Genomic DNA, 16,070 nt, shown 5'->3' on the forward strand with positions numbered 1-16,070 from the left:
AAAAATGGGACGAAAAGATCATACTGCAACACAAGAACTCCTGACACATGGATGTACTCCTAATACTAACCAGACATAGCACGCGGCGATAATAGACTCTAGCTTATACAGGAAGACATGCAATACCCGCCTAAGTAGCCCACTACTAATCTGGTCAGTTGGGTTCGCATCATTGTGATATGTGAGAGCTCCAAGATCGTAGTGAGAAAGCTGATTAATTAATAATTCTATCTAAGCATTGTGTTTCCCTACGACCAAGTAGCGTTGTAGATTATATAATGTCAGCCAATTAGTTAGATAAGACTCTTTTTTAAAATCAATCCTTGACAGGCCCGGCTCCAGGTTGGGTTTCCATGCAGATTTAGGTTGACCTGACTGCTTTTATCTCCCCCTCATCTCGTCGTCAAGTGAAATCATCAACCCTTGCACACTCACATATCGGCATATCGTCGACAGCTGGACCATTCTTGCCAAGTCCATTCCCCTGTCTTTAGAACAAATAATTGAACTCCATGGCCTATAATGAATGGGATGTTCTCGTTCCACAAATTCGTGAGCAGATTCTAGGTAGCTATCCGACGCACCCCCCTAATCTTATAGTAATCTGATATGCCGGTTTGCAGCAAATGCTCGAACTATATGGCGCGGATATCCGGACATCGAGTTGATAACGGGGAAGCAGACAAAAGGATCAGATTCTGGTGAGCAAACCTTATAGTCGTCGCTTATAGGCCGCAGCTCTTGAACTTGATAATCATCCTAGATGAGACAACACCGTACTATGCTTATATAACGAGCAGAACAGTTCAACCTGCGATAATAGGTGTTCCTTTCGAGGTGCTTGCTGCAGTTGAACATTCATCGCGGCCCTCATCTGCTGCCACCGCGCAACCTTCCTTAGGTTACAAGATACGATACTTATGAACTCTCCAGTGTCGCTGGCGCTGGTAGGAGCCCGGAACTGGATGAGATGATTTTTCACGAGCTGGAGGTCCGATGGGAGTCGTGGAAAGTGGTTGAACGACTCTTCCCGTGCGCGCGAACGCTTGGATTGGCAGGAGGTCAGAATAGTAAAACAATACTCGTGGAGAGTGCGGTATCCTGTTTAATTAGATACTGGAATTACCATTAAGCGATGAATTTTCCTTTGTCGGAGAATATCGAAATAAAGGAAAAGTGACACAGGGAGAGAAACATTACTGGACCATTCTTCAGGTTGGGAGTAAGCTTTATTACTGCAAAAAAAGATAAAAAATACTAGCGGATTGGGCCCTATCATGAGCACGATATAGGTGCAAGAAGACAACAACTTGATTTCACTAAAAACTATCATTCTATGTCAGACTATCCAATACATCCCCAATGGATCGACGCATACTTCATGGAGTAACAATATTGAAGTTAGGATCACCCGGATCAAGCAACGACGCAAGCATATCCAGCGCAGTAGTATCTCCATCAATGACAACGCCGGTATTAACCAAAGCCTCTGGATCAGGCCCATACACAGCAAGCGCAGTCAACTGCTTAGCAGTACCAGTCAGAGTCACCTGAGCAGCGTCCGACTGGCCAGCGGTGCTGTAGACGAGTGCCCCGTTAGAGAGCCAGGAATGGTAAGTTTTATTATCTTGATCCGAAACGACGAGATCCATAAGCACCTTCTTATCCCACGCCTCAGGTCCTTTAATCTGGATAGCGAGAGTGTCCAGGACCATATCTGGGCTGAGCTGGCCCGCCACATCTGCCGAGGCCGTCTGTGTAGGCGTGCCAAAGTTGCCACTGCGCAGCTCAGTCGCTCCGGAGATGTAAAAGTTTCGCCAGGTCCCGTTTTCGGCGCCGTATCCCAGTTGTTCGTACACATCTGCCAGCTTGTTGCAGGCATCCTTGTTGTCGGGGTTGTTGAAGACGGCATGACTCAGAAGTTCAGCGGCCCAGCGGTAGTCTCCTTTTAGGTATTCCTTGACACCCTGTTCGATGATCTCATCCTCACCAATGAGTTTCACGTACCTTTTGGCCTTCTCGACGGGGGTGTGCTCCCACAGATGAGCTGGGTTGCCGTCGAACCAGCCGACGTAGCGTTGATAGATGGCTTTGACGTTGTGGCTCAGAGAGCCGTAGTAGCCACGGCAATACCAAGACTGATCAAGGGCCGGCGGCAAGGTCAGCATTTCGGCGATCTCAGGGCCGTTGTATCCCTTGTTCAGCAGGCGGAGGGTCTGGTCATGCACATATGCGTACAGGTCACGCTGGTAGGTGAGGAACTTCAGGATGTTGTCATTGCCCCAGGTTGGCCAGTGATGCTGGGCGAAAACGACCTCGACTTTGCTGCCGTAGCGGTCAATGGTCTCTGTGAGGTACTTGGCCCAGGAGTGCGGATCGCGGACGACAGCGCCACGCAGGGTCAGGATGTTGTGGAAGGTGTGAGTGGCGTCCTCGGCAGCACAGAGTGCGTTGAGATCGGAGAACCAGATGAGCATTTCGGAAGGCGCCTCGGTGTCCGGTGCCATCTGGAACTCCATTTGGATCCCATCGATTGTTGTCTTTTCCCCTGTGCTTTTGATAATCATGTTGGGAGGGTGACGGTGCCGGTGGATGTAGTCTGTCCCAAACCAGCACCGATCTGACCTCTCGGTCCGCGCTCGAGGGCAGCACCGTACATGTACGCGGCGCGGCGGCTCATTGAAGTGCCAGTGTAGACGTTCTCGGAGACAGCATGCTCCAGGAAGCCCTCGGGGGCAATGATCTAGACGTCCTTTTCCTCGACATCCTTTTCGCTGACGAAGCCTTTGACCCCACCGAAGTGGTCAACGTGGGAGTGCGTATAAATGATAGCCTTGACGTCTCTGTTGCTGCCCCGATGTTTCTGATAGAGGGCGAGTGCAGCAGCACCGGTCTCCAGCGAAGTGAGGGGATCGATGACAATGATGCCCTCGTCGCCCTCAATGATGGTCGTGTTCGAGAGGTCGAGTCCACGCACTTGGTAGATGGGCCCGGCGACATGATATAGTCCATTCTTGCGAGTAAGTTGCGACTGGCGCCACAGACTTGGGTTGGCTGAGAATGGACCGTCCTCCTTCAGGAAAATCGTAGACATCGTTGTCCCACACCACGCCTTGATCATTGGTGACCTGGTTAGGGTGGAGGTGACCTCTCCAGCCCTGTCTAGAGTCGTCAAAGTCCTGCTGGTCATCGAAGGGTAGACTTTGTTTGACCTCCTTCCACTGCTCGATGATGTGGAGGCTTGGAGGATGCGAATCCTCAGGATTGATGGTTGGCTGGCTCATGATGTATATTCAATTATTGAGGTTGAAGTAGTTTCAAATATTTTGAGCTCGAATTTCATAGAGACTAAGTGATGTTCTGAGATTTTCGGTGATACTATTCATGATGGAGAGAACGATTCCACGGCTCCATTGGAGCTTGATTTATCTTGCCGGGACGCGAATATCCCCCTCATCTCGTATTGGCAAAAAGACGTACATATGCACACTGACGAAAGCGACTTGGGTGTTTAGAATCGTTTCACAGCGGGGTTTGCTGTGTGGATGTAAACATTGCTTGTATGCCCAGAAGTTGAATAAATTAAAGATAAATTGAAAGACATAGATAGAACAGGGTTCGCCCCAAATCTGACTGGTGAACAACATTTGGCCACTTGGGCTAAACGGCGCCATCCCGTTAGCTTCACTCAGCTGATCAGCTCGGACTTCAGCTGAGGTGGAGATGCACCTGGAAACCTAACCTTCTAAATGCATGCCAAGAACAACCCCTCTGAGACGAGCGAATGGACGAAGCTATGGTGAACAAGATCCTGCAGCAGCTCATTCCAGTGGTGCTCAGTCGTGTGGATCTACACCCATCCAAGGCAGGTTCAATTTATAATAGCATCACTTTCTACTCATCGTTGAGAAAGAAAACAGCGAGGCCCCCCGCATCCAGTCAGCCAATTGACTGCATCTCATGTTTCACCGCAGGATCCTGCTAGATGAGATTCTGCTTCATCTCCGAAGAAGCAAAGAGGATCATGTCGATGAGATGACAAATCCTAGTACGTGATAACTAGGGACCCATTTGCAAATGGGACTCTAGTCTCGCCACTGGCTGGGGGTCTCAGCCAGGATCCCCAAAATGCCGAACCTGTCACACCTTGATCGCCCGTTACACAATCGTATCTCTAATTGCTTCGTTTAGTCGCCGCGCCCTTCAGCTGGATCTTCAGCTTCCTTTTTCTTCTGATCACGTAGGGTATATCAATGGCGTCTGTGTGGCGAGGAAGCCGAATTCCTCCGGCATAAATAGGGCCACTTCCTTCTCCCTCTTTCCTGTAGAATTAAACACAGACTGGACACCGGCTATACTTTTCTCTCCAAGTCAAAGCCTCTGACGGACCTTTCTCATCAGAAAGAAAAAAGGCATAACTCATCACCTCTTTGACCATGGACCAGCTCAACAGGTAAACATACTCCTTCATACACCCTGGAACTCTTCTCCGAAGAGCAACAACAAGATGCAGAGGGGAATTCTGACATCCCATCCAGCAAGCAAGAAATCAACGACGCCATCGCAAAGCACGGGTCCTTCGTCCTAATGTTCACGGCCGTGTGGAGTGACGTCGGCAATATAACCAAGCGCAATTATGAGAGGTAAAGCAGCCACCCTAATTTCCTACCTTGTGAGGTTTCGAATGATGATGCGTTACCTCGTTTCAACTCTTTTGTTGCTTGATAGTAACCCAAGGATATTAGAATCGGTGCCAAATACCCTACCGTGTACATGGCCTGGGTTAGCACCGATGACCATCCCGAGCTGGCCGAGGAATGGGGTTTTACTGCTATTCCGGCTACTGTTGCATATAAGAATGGTACCAAAGTCGACTACTTCATCGGACCCCAATACTTGGACGAGCAGGTCGAGCAGTTTATCAAGAAGACGCTCTAAGCGGGTGGAGGCCATGTCGTGGCAGTCGCATGATTTCTTTTGGTGGTAGCAAGTTATTTTTATGTAGATAGATGGAAGTTAATGAGACGGATGATTTGTGTAGCGCATTTACCAATTGAGTGCACTCCAAGTGGGGTGTGGAGAAAGGTGGGGGTTTCAGGTCGGCTTAAGCAGACACGTTCCGAGTACAATCGTCTTTGCGGCCAATTGGAGCCCACGATATCGACTCCTATTTGCTCTTTCATACTAAGATTGGCATAATTTGTTTGACAAATATTTCAAACCGCCCTGCAACATGCTCCAGCGAGGATAACAGCCTCTGTCGTTTGACCCGGAGGGGTTTGTAGTTTGCCAGTATTTCTCTTTCTGAAAGTCTCCGAGCCGTAGCAATAAATGGAATGACACTAATACATAATGCGCTGGAAGTCTTGTCGCGCCTCTTTCAGACTGTGGAAGTCGTCCAACCATCCGACAACATTTGTCGTGCTGCTACACTGGTACAGCTACTGGAAATACCGACCGAGATTACACGGGTATCTTTCATGGTGTAAGTGATATCTTCCCTTGCTGAGCAATGATAATTTATGCAATTCGAACTAACAGCAAGTGAAACGACTGGTGTAAGTGATAGCTCCCGCTCCTGAATAACAATGCTTCTGTGGTTAGGGCTGACAGCGAGTGATGGATCCGAGGTAAGTCATGTGTCGAACAAACACCTTTGGCTACAACTTACAATCTTCTAGTAAACGAATTTTCTTCACGCCGTTCTTGGACATTCCACACAGGTTGTATTGAACACCGGATTTGTTAGAAATTTTGATTTCTTCGGTGGATATTAATTTGTCGGCCTTGATATGGATTTTCCCTAGGATTTATAGGTTTCGATTTATCGTTTTACAAGTGCAAAGCCTAATTTATTGTCGAACCTGTTGGCTCTGAGACTTTGAATTGTTAGTAAGCTGTAATGTATCCCGTAAGCGAGTGATGCATGCAAGCGAGTGATGCACCCGCCCACTCATCCCTCCATTACCAATCTTTCTCTTTCCTCCCAAGTAGTGCCATTGCACTCCAAGTCCACTACCTGGAGATAGGAGTACGTTCGCGTATACAGGGGAATAGATGTTAAATGAGAGATAGTCACATGCTTATTAGCAGCGCATCCGCAGCGCATCATCAGTTTGCTGGTCCCATCCATTGAAGTACTACGAGGACTATCGCGATCCACCCGCGTTTCCATCGACATTCTAATTACAGGGGTGAGAAAAAGCCAGAGAGCCCCAAACGCTTACTTCAGCTACTCCAAACACAAAGTGAGGTACGATAAGAAGGTACAATATAGAACATATATTACAAGAGGTCTGGAGAGTACCTGCGCAAGGGAAATAGTTAGTGTCAAAGGTAAACTCACCAGGCAAGTCTGAGAATTGGCCAGGGATTTTGAGGTTCGCGCTAATCATATGCAAAGTAAATCAGCAACTACACTTATCATACTTGGGACTCCAAGAGGAAAACGCGGGGCTCAGGATACAATTGTTCAAGTCGGAGGCAGCAGGGCCGTCAAACCGCTCTTCTACGAGCCTGTTGCCGGATACTTACTTGAAAGACCGGAAGACCAAATCAACCGGCGGTACGTCGAGAGCGAGCATTACCGGAAAGCATGGTGTCGGGCTGATATAATCATGCCAACCAAAGACTGCAGTAATACGCTGTTACTGCATGGATTCGCGTGGACCTTGGATCCATTTTGCTGTTCATATACAAAGATTTGAACTTGAGCACAAGTCCGCCTAGGAGAGCAAGTCCTTTTTGCACAGCACGAGTCTTTGGCTTGCTATCTATTTTGGATTCATTACGGTAAGGACACAAGAGGCCTCTTGATAGGAGAGGATAATGCTGTAGTGATGACTAATGATAGACGAGTTTGATGTTTATGAATGAAAATGAAACCCTGAAAGCAGGTTTACCTGTTGGTTAGAAAACCTTCGTTCTCATTACTTTGAAAGCCGCCAAGAGCTAATTAAGATCAGAGAACAACGTCCGATTTGATTCATAACAGGTACGATACGGCTTTCTATTTTCTAAACAACCAATAACCCGTAAAACCATTCTGAACCATGCCCCAACTTCAGGCGCTTCACTTGCTAAGTCAAGAAGGACCTCTAGATTAAAATCGAATAGTACAGCTAGTTAATCTGCAGGATGCTAGATTCGTACCACCGTACCCACATGGATCAAAGACAACCATGAACCATTTACCACATTCGGCTATTAGTCCTCAGATCCTTGCTGACAGAGTTTGTCAAAGCTTTAGCAAAGCAGCTGGCTACCTTCCGATCCCCATATGGATGCAGGAATATATATTTTTAGGTGAATCCGGACCCTGACCCCTTACCAGGATCGGTACCTCCGTGTCTGACTTTTGTAATTTAGTAAATTAAAATGTAGCAGCGCAATTAAAACTATTAATTAGAGATAGACATGAGTTACAATCTGTGGGAAATGAGGATTGAAGATCCATTGCCCCTGAAGCTAGCACACGTTAGGCGCGAGCCAAAGTACCCGAAGGAGTTTTAGGGCGAAAGGAACTACCAGAACTGGCATGTCACATGATCATAGGTCAAGTGGCTCGTGGTTGTCTCGCTTTAATCTTGACCTCAACACAGCTAGTTAACATGCTAAGAGATGTAGGCACAGTGCCAAATACTGAGTGTTCTAGTAGACCAAAATTTGAGATGGAAGCGTAACAGTGAGGAGCCTTCTGTATTACTAGGGCGATCCCAGTATGAACTTAGTAAAAGTGAGCAAGATCGAAGGATGTGTAGGGCATCATTAAGAGCATATAAAAAACGGTAAACAGAGGCAACGGAATGCAAATCCCACAAGGTACCTAGCCGGTTTGTCAATCCTTAAAGTACGGCGCGAATAAATGAAGCCAATTGGAAAGCACGCCGTTGAGGATCCTATAGCGGGTCCTGTTCTACCATTTGCTCCACTGTCATCGTGGCTGATATGGCAGAAGGTGTCCTGTGGTTCAGCATAATTAGCGCGAGACCCTGAACCAGGGTACATGCAAACCATTTCAACGACGTGCAGCACACTTGTGGACTCTTAGCTACTTGGAGCCGATGAGGGTGGAAAAGAAGTCCGCTGAGATTTCGTGCATTATGGGGATCCATCACAAAGCACTGGTCAACTATGATGATAGTATTGGGAGCCCCAGGGTCTCTAGATCTCACCTCCATTGTGCTTTATTGGATGGTATCTAATCTACAGACAATATTAGTGGCTATCGCAATATTAGGGCTGGAATCCACAACGAGGCACTTGATTGAATGCACTAGCTCGACAAGGAAGAAGTTAGGGTTCCGTTTTGAGCATGGGAAGCATATAGTGCTGCAGTAGTACACGCATCGTTTTGCTTGCTAGCTCCTGGGCCCTGGTAAGTGAAAGCATAAACTACACGAGGCGCAGTTTAAAACCGGGTCAAGGACAGAGATCCTTTGAAACGCAAGAATCAGCATCTGGTTGTGGGCGATCAAACAGTGTTTTACCCCGGCCTGTGCTCGTCTGCACTGCCGTGTCCATCTCGTTGGGAACTCAGTCTAATCCTCCATAACTCTAATCTGAGACTGAAAAGTTGGCACAGTGAGACTATGCGATCCTTCAGGAACTGAAATTTGTGTCAAGTGGGATAAGCTGGTGTTTTATCCTATCGTGTTGGTGCAAATCCGACCCACCCGAAACTTTCCGAGCATAAATGTCTTAGGGTTTGGCATCACAGCCAATAGGAGTCACGGATTTGTTAAGCTTCGGCGCCATCGGCAGATCATTTTCACCCCCGCCGAACGGAATGTCCAAGCTTGATGGTATTCCAAGGCTTTTGAGTGACATGGATCCCCGAACCTTGTCGTCTTTGTTTCCTCTGGAGGTATTCTTTGCGGTTATACTGAAATATCAAGTTACTTTACCAAATCCATCATCCCGACGTGATCCCGATTCGGCCATCCATTTTGACGCCGGTCTAGAACGTATGCTATAGGGAGGATTATAGACTAATTTTACTTAGATTACAGCATCATATGATAAAGATCTTCACGTAATTTAACTAACAGATCGATCGTCTCGCTTTTTAAAACTAGTCTCAGACATAGATAAAGCACGCCAAAAATAATTTTAATTTTATTAACTTTTTCCTATCCGAATAAGGAAATTTCAAAGCGAGCCAGGTCTTTCACCGATCGGCTCTCGCCAATGTCGCTTGTCGGGCGAAGGAAAGTTCGCAACCAACGTTTCTCCAATGTCTCTCAAAAGTGGATCTTACTCCACCCAGTTAGGGTATATATGTATACTGGATATAGTTGGGGATCATGACGTCGCTGACTGTACAAAACAGCTAAGATTGACAAAAGTACACTATATTTAACTGGAACAACGGTCTGGTAACCGGCCACGCGATGTAGACATGTCACATCCTCCAACACCCCACACTTTTTCACCCCTCTTGTGGTCACTTTATTTCTTTGATTTCTCTCCGCGTCCTGTGGCGGGCGTGAATGTTTCTTCTGGCATTCACAACAATGCCCGGCGGTATACGTCCGCCACCTGAAGTAATAGTATCGTGGCCGAAGCCGAATATGACCGACCCCGAGTCGCATGGACCATCGGGTATTGTCCTCGCGTCCGTGTTTGGTGGCATTGCGCTGACGACAGTTGGGGTTCGACTGTGGGCGAGGTGCGTTATCCAGCGTCGTGGCGGATGGGACGACCTTTGTGCTGGATTGGCTGTGGTATGTCGCATTAGTTCGAGACGCTACCATTGTCAAAAAGCTGACTGATTAGGTTCCCGTCCTCGGATTAGCGATCGCATTTGTCCTCAGTTCGCCTTCCTCCATCAACCATCGCGCAAGGATCACAACTGACGGTAACAGGCTCGGAAGTCTACGGCGCAAACCTCCACACGTGGGACAATACACTACCCAAGCTCATCGCGCAACGCCAAGTGGCACTCGCAATGGAGATGCTGTATGTACTTGGCTCTGGATTGGTGCGGATTTCGGTCCTCCTCTTCTACCGGCGAATGGGCTTCCGATCGATCTCGCGAGGTTTCATGCTCACGACATGGATTAGCATATTCTCCGTTGTCGGATACAGTGTGGCCTTTCTCGCGGTGATTTTCGGGTCCTGTCGGCCACTCCACGCCTACTGGGATCAAATCAACCCGGTATGGGCGGCATCGCATATGTGGAAATGTTATAATGAGGCGGTACATATCATTGTCGCGACAGGTGTCGCGCTCGTTCAAGACGCAGTTGTGACTACCCTTCCAGCGATTTTGTGTTGGAACCTACGAATCTCATTTCGTGAGAAGATCGCCCTAGGCTCCATTTTCGTTGTGGGATACTTGACTCCCGTTATCGCGGGAATAAGACTCTACTTTATTGTGCGACTTTACTATGTCTCCTACGATGCGTCCTGGACTAGTTGGTACTGTTGGATGCTGGCTATGATGGAATTGCTCATTGCGATTACATGTTCGAGTTTACCCGCGGCGCGGGTGTTTTTCAACCAGTATAAGCCCCATGTGGATTTTGTCGGCACCGCAAGAGGGATCAAGTCGGTCTTCAGCAGAAGCACATCTCGAAAGTCCATCTCCGCAGAACGGTCAAGGCGAGTCTCGTCGAGCACTGTTAAGCTCACCGAGCAGGCCTATTCCAAAAACTCCAATACATTTACGGACGATGGGCCGGAGATAGAGCTGGATAGGATGCAAAAGATGCCTGTATAATAACGCTATATGTACACTACACTATCAGTAACATTCTTCAAAATACTGAATGAGAGAGTTCACTGGTACGAATGATAGTTACTTGCAACTCATAGCTGAAAGTTTGATTAAGGTCAAGTTTTGCTGTTCTTGTAAAGGCAAGGAAATAAGAAAAGGAACAGAAAACAAACAACTGGAAACGAAAATGTAGAGATATAGCACATACTAATAAGGAGATTCAGAGTATAAAGCTTTTATCTATATTGTGCCGCTTAATCATAGGGAGTACTTTACGCCTGTGTGTATATATTAAATAGCTGAATTGCAACATATCCAAGGGTTTTTGCAGCATTGTAGCCTGGCTTTAAATGAATTCAATGTTCCCTGACGTTATGCCCCGGGGGGGGGGTTGTATAAATCAGATATCTATTATTGATAACCCTAAATCTAAGAAACGGGGCACGCTTATAAGCTAGATCTGGAATATTGCGCAACGCGACTTCCAGCTGTTAAAAGCAGGTGATCTGCTATGGCGGCTTTTGTTCCGGGGTGTCAAGATACGTTCCAGGCATATCTAGATATCTACTCTGCCATTTTACTCTTACTTAAGGTCGAATTGCCAGACGATCGGGGCAAGCGATTGACGCAAATTATGGTGAAGCACGATCGATGAATTGGTCACTCAACATCTACTGAGTAGGTCTTCAGGTGAGGGCATCCTAAGGCGATACTTGCGACACACTAAGGTCGTAGCAGCATTGGCCTCTTTTGGGATTCTGTGCTGTTCAGACCTGCTATAATCTGACGTATGTGATGAGACTATGTTATCTCAATTAGAATAGAATAATGCAGCGCGATATACTGTAAGATGGTTTTGATCAAATGCACCCTACTATTATTATGGTACTCACAGAGCTCGGCTACACACACTAATCCTAACCCTACTAATAATGGCCGTAAGACTCACCCATGGCGAGACTTGAACATTGGTAAATTTGTATACTTAAACAAAACGTGAGTGACAATGCACTGCTAGTGGTAACGTTGGCAAATCTGTAGTATTTCGACACAACCAACAGCTTCGGAAAGCGGAAGTCTGTCCGGCATGGTTGAATTTGTAGTCAATCGCACCTTCCAAGGCCGGACATATACTGGCTAAGTATAAATTCAGGCATATACTTAGCCTGGGCACTCTACCCCTTGATCTATTACTCTCCAATCTATTTCAACATTACCTTCTGGCTTCATTCATCTCTCACAACATGCCTGGCCATGGTATCGCCTACCCCAGGTTACCTTCGGAATTCAATGAACTAACGAACCCGATTCCTAACCTTCGACCGCATCAAGCTCGGAAAATAGTGATTTACTATCAGACTATGACGGTTCCACTAAAAGATCCGGCTGTCGCGTATGTCATTGAGAGCTGGCTCCAGATGGAAACCCTCACGCACCTCATCGTTGGCTGTTTCCATCTAGGTCGCAACGGATACTTGCATCTCAATAACCACACCCCAGACCACGAAAGCTTCACAGACTTGTGACAGGATAAACAGACTCTACAACAGAGAGGACTTAAGGTATTGGCAATGCTCGGAGGATCCTGTCCCGGCAGCTTCATCGTGCTGGACGAAGACGAGAGTTTCCAGGAGTGTTACAAGACCCTGTACGACATGCTTGTCAAGTACAAGTTCGACGGGATCGACCTCGACATCGAGGAACCAATCTCTCAGAATGGTATTAACCGTCTCGTTGATCGCCTTCGGGCGGACTTCGGGCCTAACTTTATCATCACCCTCGCTCCTGTTGCTACGGCTTTGCAGGGTAAGGCCCATCTATCTGGCTTCGACTATCTGCGTTTCGAGGGTGAAAGAGGCGATAAAATTAATTTCTACAACACGCAATTTTACAACGGCTGGGGGAGCCTCGAAACAACCAAGGACTATGACGCGATCATGGCGATGGGATTCCCTCCGTCTCGTGTCCTTCCAACTCTATTGACTCACCGGAACAATGGAACCGCAGGCTTCATAGAGTTCGACAAGCTTCGCCCGGTGCTTATTGAGTTACGACTCCGGTATCCCTATCTTGGGGGAGTGGCGGGTTGGGAATACTTCAACTCCGATCCAGGTGGACAAGAGATGCCTTATCAATGGAGCGTACTCGTCGCAAGAGCTCTAGGCATGATTCCTGAAATTACAGGTTGAGCACACATACATCCGTTCAGAGATTATGACGAGTGCAACCAAACGGGGTGGTTCCAGTGAATTGGTAGGTTCAAGCTAGTAGTTGCTAGGGATTGGGATCGAAGGAGCTATACATATTAGCCTATGAGCGACACTACGTTTATGTAGACGTTCACAAGTTCTTCAAGTTATTACTACTAGTACTACTACATTTTTACTCTCGTTTTGTTGTGCCAATATGTCCTCCTTCCCCTTACTGTAGTCATTTGCAGCAAGCTACTAGATTAACAAGAGACGAACGTTCTATCAAAGGTTCAACCACGTACTAGGTTTGCAACTGTTTATGCCGCGGCACTTACTGCCATTGCAGGCTTAGGGTTAGTATGACTACAGTTCATGACCTGCCATGGGACAATGCCTACGCTCGTCGAACTTGAGCTTATAGCTTGATATGACCTCCGACTACCCAACCTCCGGCCAGGGCCGTAGTGCATCCAAGCATTGCATTGCGATGGGCTCGCCATGACTCCTAGATGTCGAGTAACTAACCTGTCAATCATTAGTCTGCATGACTTGCGTGAATCTTTCTCGGATCGCCCGGCAATCCGATCGTAGTTGAGAATAAAAGTCGAGAAATCGGTGATCGTGTCGCTCGTTGGGTTTAAATCCAAACTGCTAATTTAGAATTGTTGAGGATATGTCATCTTTCCCCACGCAATTACACGTATATACCGTGCTCGCTACAAGCGTCTAGCTAACATAAGTACAACGAGATATACACTTGCCACACCCCCTGCAATTCCGAGAGGTCCAATATACGAGAACACTTAACCATCTTCAAGCCCAACACAAAGTGCCATACACCTTACCCTCGACCGGAATCTCCCTCCACTCCTCACTCCCGACGCAGGTAGGGCAGTAGAACACATGATCCGGGTCATATTCATCCTTAATGGCCCTAAGGCGAGGGTAATTATCACCGAAAAAGTCCGTCTGCCACCATGGATTGTGTCTGTCACCATCATTGAGATAGCTGCCCATATTCGGGGCCAGCGCTCTCATTGCATCGGCCTTTCTGTATGTGGTATCTTGTTGCATCTTCTTGAAGGACCTGTCGTCTGCATTTTCGGGCAATATGGACGTCGGCACAGCAAGAAGATACGCTTTGCGCCAGGCGGGGTGGACTCCAACATAGCGGTCCGCAGAAGCATCGGCGGGGTTGTCAAGGACCTTTCCTCCACCAACGAGGAAAAGCATAGTCCATATGGTTGCCTTTTCCGGGACATCGGGAGAATTCGTGGAGGTGATACGTAGCATCTCCTTGAGCTGTGCCGGGTCACCCGTGAGAGACGCCTTATCGAGGAGGCGTGATGTGAGCGTCATCTTGCTGAATCCAACTTGTTGCTGAGCCCTCGTCGCTGCCATATAATAGTCTTCGAATGATGGATAACGCTCCCAGCTCTCGGAGATCATGAGACCAGAACCATTGTATTTCCGGAGCCGTTGCATGAGCGTCGCAGATACGAATCTTTGTGCTTCTTCCAATGCATCGTCGCTGTCGTCTAGCTTTGCGAAGGCATGGGAGTAGCCGCCGTTCTCCATGACTGATGCAGGCGCTCCGGCGATTGGAGAGTCCACTTTGTCAACACCCCACCCGGCATACCCTGAGAAGCCACCATCGGATAAGGCGGGATAAGCGGAAAGGATATCCGCCACCGCGTCGATTAGTGCCATAGTAGCAGCTAATGGGTCTTTGCGATTGGGTAATGGGTACACAACGAGTGTATGCGTAATGGCTGGTCGGGACGGGTGGGCCTTCAGCGTAGCTGAAACGACTACACCGTATGTTCCTCCTCCACCACCACGTAGAGCAAAGAATAGGTCTCTGTTCTCACAGGCATTGGCCGTTACAAGTTCACCAGATGCGAGGATGACCTTGAGTTCTAGGACCTGGTCGACAGCAAGACCGAAGTCGCGACTGGCCGGAGAGTGCCCTCCGCCTTGTAGGTAACCGCCTAGCACGCCGACCGTCTTATAATTCTAGGTTAGCAATTGTGTCCTTTATTGAGACATCGGTTTACTTACTGGATCCTGTCCACCGACGACTATTAAGTTTCGCTCGAACGCAGCAGAGTAGAGGTCGCCCCAGAGATAGCCTCCTCGGACAGTGAAGGCGTTTCCTGTCCAGTTGGTGTGTTTGCATTGGCTGGGGGATTGATATTCTTCATGAAATTCAATTCCTTCTTGGATATACTTCAGCCATATCTGTAAGCTGCCGTACCCTTGGGATCTGCGTTTGAGTGTCAGTAGTAAACCTCTCAATTGACTTTTACCAGAGAAACAGACCTTGCGAGGAGGTCGTGACCAGTATTCTTTATCACGAGTCTCAGATTATGCGTCTTGGCAAATTGGATTCCCTCCACCACATCTTCTGGTTCTGTGGCATTGATGGTATACACCGGCGCTGGACCGAGGTCACATTCCCCTTGTGGTTTTCCTATTGGAGTTGAAACGACGGGACAACTGTAGTCGAGAGGATAACAATAACCAGTTGGCTGAAGAGATTGGAAGGTGGAATTTGACCATTGGTCCACGATAGTATCACACAGCTTCTGGTCATCCTCATCTCCATAGGAATAGCAAGGCTCGGCCACGGGAGTGTTTCGGATCAGCTTTCCCGAGACGGCATCGTTCAACTCGGCCCAATCGGTTAACGTCGGCCAGCAACCTTCATTCGGTACCTACCCGAAGCAAGATGTTAACAAAGCTTAAAAGAGAAATTGGAAGCAAACTCACGCATTTACAATGTTCACGAGCAAAGCTCTGCCCAACCAGAGCCACAAGCCCCAGGGCTACTAAAGACACACCTAACGCCATTGGAGAAAGACGATGTTAACACCCTACTAGCGACCGAGGCGAGGAAAAGCGACTGTAGAAATACAAGCTCCCAACCACAGCGGTCAAGGATAGCGGTATCACGAGGCCTCGTCATCACAAGCTTGTTGCCGATAAGCACAATGAAAGTTACCAGCTCGCGCTGCATAACAAGCCAAGGGTCTCGTCGACGTGTTCGTGGTGCTGCAGCTGCGGGCGCCGTTGGGATCGACCGATTGGCAGATCATCGGGCGGGCGGGAGATCCAACATGCAAGATAGCCGCGCTAAAAGGCAATAAATGCAGCTG

The 16,070-nt window shown here is 47.9% G+C and overlaps 6 protein-coding genes across 6 annotated transcripts; 3 read left to right on the top strand and 3 right to left on the bottom strand.

Annotated features, from left to right (window-relative positions):
- Positions 1-1,272: 1,272 nt before the first annotated feature.
- Positions 1,273-3,284, bottom strand: F9C07_2218518 (alkyl sulfatase; the record flags this gene model as incomplete). Its single annotated transcript, XM_071509701.1, is given in 4 exon segments — positions 1,273-2,507; positions 2,582-2,743; positions 2,765-3,073; positions 3,093-3,284. The coding sequence occupies 4 exon segments, from the start codon at positions 3,282-3,284 to the stop codon at positions 1,380-1,382; spliced, it is 1,791 nt and encodes a 596-aa protein (XP_071365466.1). The 3' UTR covers positions 1,273-1,379.
- A 1,152-nt stretch (positions 3,285-4,436) lies between these two features.
- F9C07_260 (thioredoxin-like protein) lies at positions 4,437-4,938 on the top strand (the record flags this gene model as incomplete). The annotated part of the gene is made up of 3 exons (XM_041288956.1): positions 4,437-4,453; positions 4,539-4,643; positions 4,746-4,938. The coding sequence occupies 3 exons, from the start codon at positions 4,437-4,439 to the stop codon at positions 4,936-4,938; spliced, it is 315 nt and encodes a 104-aa protein (XP_041141596.1).
- Positions 4,939-5,380: 442 nt separating this feature from the next.
- Positions 5,381-6,584, bottom strand: F9C07_261 (uncharacterized protein; the record flags this gene model as incomplete). The annotated part of the gene is given in 4 exon segments (XM_071510984.1): positions 5,381-5,475; positions 5,672-5,803; positions 6,467-6,516; positions 6,535-6,584. The coding sequence occupies 4 exon segments, from the start codon at positions 6,582-6,584 to the stop codon at positions 5,381-5,383; spliced, it is 327 nt and encodes a 108-aa protein (XP_071365467.1).
- A 2,505-nt stretch (positions 6,585-9,089) lies between these two features.
- Positions 9,090-11,123, top strand: F9C07_2278721 (uncharacterized protein). Its single transcript, XM_041288955.2, has 4 exons — positions 9,090-9,273; positions 9,332-9,725; positions 9,778-9,814; positions 9,867-11,123. Exons 2-4 carry the CDS (start codon positions 9,492-9,494, stop codon positions 10,721-10,723), a joined length of 1,128 nt encoding a protein of 375 aa, XP_041141595.2. The 5' UTR covers positions 9,090-9,273; positions 9,332-9,491; the 3' UTR covers positions 10,724-11,123.
- An 841-nt stretch (positions 11,124-11,964) lies between these two features.
- On the top strand, positions 11,965-13,231 carry F9C07_2208427 (glycoside hydrolase superfamily; the record flags this gene model as incomplete). The annotated part of the gene is made up of 2 exons (XM_071509645.1): positions 11,965-12,113; positions 12,273-13,231. The coding sequence occupies 2 exons, from the start codon at positions 11,965-11,967 to the stop codon at positions 12,907-12,909; spliced, it is 786 nt and encodes a 261-aa protein (XP_071365468.1). The 3' UTR covers positions 12,910-13,231.
- Positions 13,232-13,725: 494 nt separating this feature from the next.
- On the bottom strand, positions 13,726-15,765 carry F9C07_2058890 (isoamyl alcohol oxidase; the record flags this gene model as incomplete). The annotated part of the gene is made up of 5 exons (XM_071508622.1): positions 13,726-14,919; positions 14,974-15,178; positions 15,235-15,385; positions 15,437-15,629; positions 15,685-15,765. The coding sequence occupies 5 exons, from the start codon at positions 15,763-15,765 to the stop codon at positions 13,726-13,728; spliced, it is 1,824 nt and encodes a 607-aa protein (XP_071365469.1).
- Between the last annotated feature and the right edge of the window lie 305 nt (positions 15,766-16,070).

The sequence above is a fragment of the Aspergillus flavus genome, chromosome 1 (genome assembly GCF_009017415.1).
Source record: "Aspergillus flavus chromosome 1, complete sequence".
In the NCBI taxonomy this organism is placed as follows: domain Eukaryota; kingdom Fungi; phylum Ascomycota; class Eurotiomycetes; order Eurotiales; family Aspergillaceae; genus Aspergillus; species Aspergillus flavus.

Excerpts from the sequence above, each read along its gene's own strand:
- F9C07_2278721 (XM_041288955.2), top strand. The coding sequence starts at position 9,492 with ATGTTTCTTCTGGCATTCACAACAATGCCCGGCGGTATACGTCCGCCA. Across the intron at positions 9,726-9,777 it reads TTTGTGCTGGATTGGCTGTG|GTTCCCGTCCTCGGATTAGC; the intron begins GTATGTCGCATT and ends CTGACTGATTAG. Across the intron at positions 9,815-9,866 it reads AGCGATCGCATTTGTCCTCA|GCTCGGAAGTCTACGGCGCA; the intron begins GTTCGCCTTCCT and ends TGACGGTAACAG.